This window comes from Propithecus coquereli, unplaced genomic scaffold, assembly GCF_000956105.1.
Source record: "Propithecus coquereli isolate 6110/MARCELLA unplaced genomic scaffold, Pcoq_1.0 Scaffold171, whole genome shotgun sequence".
In the NCBI taxonomy this organism is placed as follows: Eukaryota; Metazoa; Chordata; class Mammalia; order Primates; family Indriidae; genus Propithecus; species Propithecus coquereli.
Window position 1 is genome coordinate 5,922,197 of NW_012141747.1, and position 5,419 is coordinate 5,927,615.

A 5,419-nucleotide genomic window follows, 5' to 3' on the forward strand; every position below is an offset into this window, starting at 1 on the left:
CTCGGCCTCCTAGAGAGCTAGGATTACAGGCGTGAGCCACCGCGCCCGGCCCCACCCTTCCTCTTGTAGGGAGTCAGACTGCTATCTCTAGCAACAATCCAGGAAGCCAATCAATAACAATCTACCTCAAATAGCAAGGACTTGATTAATAACTGACAGCTGCCGTGGTTTTTGCCTCCACTTCCAACTTAGGACCAACCAGAGAGAGCCAAACGTTCCCCCTAACCAATCACACAAGAGGCCCCATTTCTAGTAGCCCACTTTTGGCTTCCCCAGGCCAACTTCCCTTCTGTCCACTATGAGGCTTTCCCAGTCCCCTGCCTGCCTCTGTGTCTCTGCCAAACCACAATTGCTGGTGGCCGAGCCTCTTGCTAAGGCGAGTTCTGAACACATAGCCTTGCTTGTTCTTGTTTGGTTGGTCTTCATGTATTTCCATACATCTTAAACATCACTCCCTCTATAAAGCTGTTCATTTCCTCCCAAGCAGAACCCTTGACTTTCTCCTGACCTTGGCGGCCTAGCTTTACTGAACCTTGCCCAGTGTGTGCTAGAGTGCACACCTACTCTAACAGACTGTGGGCTTCAATCAGTTCTGTCTCCCAGTGCCTAGTACCATGGCTGACTCCCAGTGGAAGGCCAATTAATCCATCTAAATAGATGGGTGGAAGTGGGGATGGACAGATGGATGGCAGGAGGGAAAATAAGGAGACGATGGCAATGTGATGGGGCCCCCCAAGGTGGAACACATCACCACCTGTCCCCACTCCTCCAGGGGCCCTTCCTGAGCCTGACTCACATCTGTTTGACTCATGGAATGGTTGAGCAGGGTCAAGTCCTTCACAAAATGGACCTTACTCGGATGTTTCACCAACGGCTTGAGCACTACTGTGGCCAGGCCAATGAACCTGAGGAGAGGAGGAGCAGGTGTGAGATCCTGAGCCAGGGGAAAGGGTGTCCGCCTCTGTCCCAGGCATGGCTTTAGCTAGAGATGATTTTTCTCCCAGAGGCCATGCTGACGATGCAGGTTGGAGAAGAACGCAGTGAGGTGGAGCATCCACCAGAGGGCGCAGGGCTCTTGACTCTGGGAATTGGCTCCGGGCTCCCAGCACAAGTAACTGCTGATTGGATTAGGGGGTGTACGTCTGGCCCAAGCTGAGCCAATCAGTTTCTCTGTCCTAGGAATTTTGACCCGTCATACCACAGCTTCAGTCTCAGCCAAGTGTTGGTCTCACTTGGGCACTAGAATGAGGCTGTGATGAGAAGGCAGGGTTGGGCAGAGAAGCAGAGATTCAACATCCATGCTGCTGGGTTCCCAAATTCGTAACCCTAGCAAATTTGTACTCTCAGCCTGGTTACCCTTCCAGTATCTGCCCCTCTTTTTTCCCCTTCAGCTGACTGGAGTGAATTCTGGTCCTTGCATCTGAATGAGTTATGGACTAGAGACAAGAATTACATCACCTGCCGTTGCTTTGGTCACAGGGAGTTAGGCTCCTCCTGCCTCTCACTGCCTCACCTTTCTTTCTTTTTTGAGCCCATGTCCTGAAGGGTGACTTGCAGAAAGGAGTCATTTTCCAGGGGGCGGTTCCAGAGGTGCCAGATTAGGGTCTGTGGGAGGCACAGAGAGGTCAGTATCCTTCCTCTGCCCTTCCCATCCCATCCTTCTAGGAAATGAGGAAAGATGTGGGTAAGGGGCTGCTGCTGTGTTTCTCTAAAACTGAGGAACCTCCCTCATATCTAATTTCCTAAGGAGATGGCATTTGCTACCTTTCACTATGGTGTGGGGCATCCTACCTGAACTTCTGCGTCTTAAACTGCAATATCAGGGGCATGTTAGGAGTTAAGGGGTTTGGTGAACGGAGGTGGGGGTGGGGCAGCATGGATGGATGGAAGAGGAGAGAGGATCCTGCACAGGGAGCTTTTTCTCTGCTTTGAGCTTCTAGGAACATCAGGATGGCCCAGCTGGACTAGTTGGTGGGCCATAGAGTGGTCCATCCCTAGGAGAGAAGGGCCAAGAACAGCTATAGGCAGATAGGACCTTTGTGGTCTTGTTGGATTGGAGGCTACTACTCCCAGGCTAACATACTACTCCCAAGCCTTGAGGAAAGCTTGTGAGGCTCCCTGTCTGCTCCCTAGACCTCTGCCCCCTTGCCATTGGAGTCGTCATTTTCTCCTCTGGGCTTGCCCTTGTGTCTACCTCGTTCCATATGGGGTCATTGCCTTCCACCACATGAGTTCTCTTCTCGATATCTGCAAAGAAACCAAGGGGATGGCATTGGTGGTAGGAAATATTTTAATGTCTGGGTTTGGGTAGAATAAAGAGAGGTAGAACACTCTTAAGGAAAACCTCAAGTTTACATTAACAGGTATGATATAACACCAGTTTTTTTTTTTTTTAAGAGACAAAGTCTTGGCCAGGTGCGGTGGCTCATGCCTATAATCCTAGTATTCTGGGAGGCCAAGGCAGGAGGATTGAATGAGGTCAGGAGTTCGAGACCAGCCTGAGCAAGAGTGAGATCCCCATTGCTACTAAAAAAATAGAAAGAAATTAGCTGGACAACTAAACATATATAGAAAAAATTAGCCAGGCATAGTGGTGCATGCCTGTAGTCCCAACTACTTGGGAGGCTGAGGCAGGAGGATTGCTTGAGCCCAGGAGTTTGAGGTTGCTGTGAGCTAAGCTGACGCCATGGCACTCTATCCCAGGCAACAGAATAAGACTCTGTCTCAAAAAAAAAGAGAGAGAGACAAGGTCTTGCTCTGTTGTCTAGGGCAGTCTTGAACTCGTGGCCTCAAACAATCCTCCCACCTCAGCTTCCCCAGTAGCCGGATTACAGGTGCAAGCCACTGCACTTGGCTTCAATTGTTTCTTTCTTCCTCAAGGTATTTCAAAATTTCTCACTTTTTATCACCCTGTGTAACAGATAATGCTATGTGTTCATTTCATTTTCTTTCTAGCTACATATTCCCAGGATCTTGCAGCCAAGTGGGTCTGTGTGACTCATTTTGGCCAATGGGGTATGGGAGTGATATTTGCCACTGCCAGGTTTGGCTCCTAAAATCTCTGTGAGACTCTCCAACTTCCTTCTTTCCTCTCCCCATAGACATCATCCTCATGACCTGCTGGCAGGGTGGTGCCAGAGTGACTCCACAGCCGCAACGGGCAAGCAGCTGGGCTCTACACTACTATTTGGAGGAGCCACCCAGGTGAGCTGTATGACCAGCACCATCCACACAGGACTTGTTGTGAGCAAGAGGTAAACTTTTATTGCTAAGCCACTGAAATTTAGGGTTTATTTATTACCAGAGCAAAGCCTAGTGTACACTAACTAAGACATCCCAAAACCTCTATAACAGGTTGAAAGCTCTCCATCCACTAAAACCACTCCCCCCAGAAATATTTTTAGCAGACGACAGTCTATAGCCCTTCAAAAGAGTCTCTCAATTGTTAAATTACTTTAAGCTTCTTCCCAGAGAAAGAATGTGAGAGAGTGTGTGTGTGTGTGTGTGTGTGTGTGTGTGTGTGTGTTTGTTAGTGTGTGCCTGTGGATGGTGAGAAGGGGTGCAGGGTAGTGGATGGTATATGGAAGAAGAGGCTGGGAAGAACAGGGACAAAAGGAATAAAAAATATCAAGCATAAACATGTAATCATAAGAATTTGTGGGTAAACCCAGAGTCCTGGCTTTTAGGCATCTTTGTAAGAGATATTTCTAGAAGGAGAAAGATGGTGCTCCTGAGGTGATGGGGAAGATGGCTCACAGTCAGGGGAGCATCTGCCAGTCTCCTGCCTGGCTAACCGTAGAATCAGTCGATCAGGGCAGACACACACTGAACTCCACTACACTCTTTAAACCTGCCAGGGGACACGAGTATATTTCACCCTGTGAGCCTGGAGTCCCAAATGTCCAATCTCTGAATGTTGTCATGTTCAACAAGCAGAAAAAGATGAAAGGAATTTCATTTCACTCTTTACTCATGTCTCTTATAGGAACTACTGTGTCCTCTTTTCTCTTGGACCCGACTTTCTCACTCCCAGCAGTTCCTGTATCCACCTTGCATCCCCACCTAGAGACTTTCTCCACCATTTTTCCTTTTGGCTCCCAGCTTTTTGATATCTAGATATACTTTATATCTTTCATTTTCTCTCATGAATTCTTTCACCTCCATCTTCCCCTTCCTTCTTGGATTTCTTTCTACTTATCTATAAAAAATGATGATTAAACTTGCCTCATCTATCTCTGGAATTGCTGTGAGGAGCAGGCATCATTATATGTAAGAAAAAGCTTTGTCGATTGTAAAGCTCATTCAAAAGTAACTGATATTATTGCACAGTTATTACTAGAAGTTGTAATAAAGCCTGGATGTATATTACCTTTTAAAATCCTCATATCATTTCTGTGAAGGAGGTACTTTTTTTCCCTTTAAACCTCAGCTTATGGCACAGCCCTAGTTCATGGAAGAAGGTCAAGAAGCGTTAGTCCTCTTTTTCCCATAGCCATTCCCCGGCAAAACTGGGATGCAGAGAAGTCATAATAGAAATAATAGCAGTAAGCTTTGATAAGTTTTGAAAGAACCAGACAGCGTTTACTTCATCTTGTGTCACACAGGACATTTTTTACATGGTAGGGGGCTGTCAAGCTATTTTTGCACTGAATGTGTCTTGCCTTTTAGGGCGTCTCTCTCCCATTTGGACCCTGGCTCTCACCTCTGAAGTTGATGGACACACAGGATCTGGGTGGGGGGGTTAGGGGCGGGTCAATCTTGGCCGACTCCACGACAAGCCGCAGCATCTCGGAGACCTACTTCCTTCCCTCCTTCCCTCTACAGAACTACAGCTTTCTTCTTGGAGATCCTTGGTCCAAGGCTTCCCCCAAGGGCTCATGGGGGTGAGTGGAACCTCCCATTCTGGTGCCTGTTGCTTAGCAACAGAGGGGATGTCACAAAGATGGGTAGTTCTTGGTTCTGGAGAGGAACCCAGGGGAATGAGAAGAGGGAGAAGTAATAACACAGGTGGCTGGGCCTGTAGAAACAAAACAACCGGCTGCTTTGCACTTCCTCTTTCTTTTTTCTTTTATTCTCGCTGTCCTGTGATTTCAAGATTAGGCATAGGCTAATATTTTCTCTTTGTACAAGCAAGTTGTCTGGAGTGAATCATTGCCAAAGTCACACAATTTAGATGAGAAAATAAGAGAAGTGAGGCAATCTGAGAAAAGGTATAGGGAAATCAAGAACTGTTTCAATGAGGTCTCGGGGGAAGTCCTTCCTAATGTGGAAGCAAAACATTTGCCTAAATTTAGCTTTTGAATTAATAAGCTCTTATGCTGGTTGGGTTTGTAAGGTTAAAGAAAAACCTCAAAGCCAATACAGTTTTGGGTGCTTGTCTTTATTGCTCTCATCTATGAAGACGGAGGTGGATCATTTG

The 5,419-nt window shown here is 47.1% G+C and overlaps 1 protein-coding gene across 1 annotated transcript in view; it reads right to left on the reverse strand.

Annotated features, from left to right (window-relative positions):
• FER1L5 (fer-1-like family member 5) overlaps window positions 1-4,787 on the reverse strand; it is a 51,889-nt gene extending 47,102 nt beyond the window's left edge. The window contains exons 1-4 of the mRNA XM_012641877.1: window positions 4,703-4,787; window positions 2,195-2,247; window positions 1,514-1,605; window positions 797-905 (exon numbers count right to left, since the gene is read on the reverse strand). Coding sequence (XP_012497331.1) covers window positions 797-905; window positions 1,514-1,605; window positions 2,195-2,247; window positions 4,703-4,787 — 339 coding nt within the window. The remainder of the gene's footprint in view (window positions 1-796; window positions 906-1,513; window positions 1,606-2,194; window positions 2,248-4,702) is intronic.
• Between the last annotated feature and the right edge of the window lie 632 nt (window positions 4,788-5,419).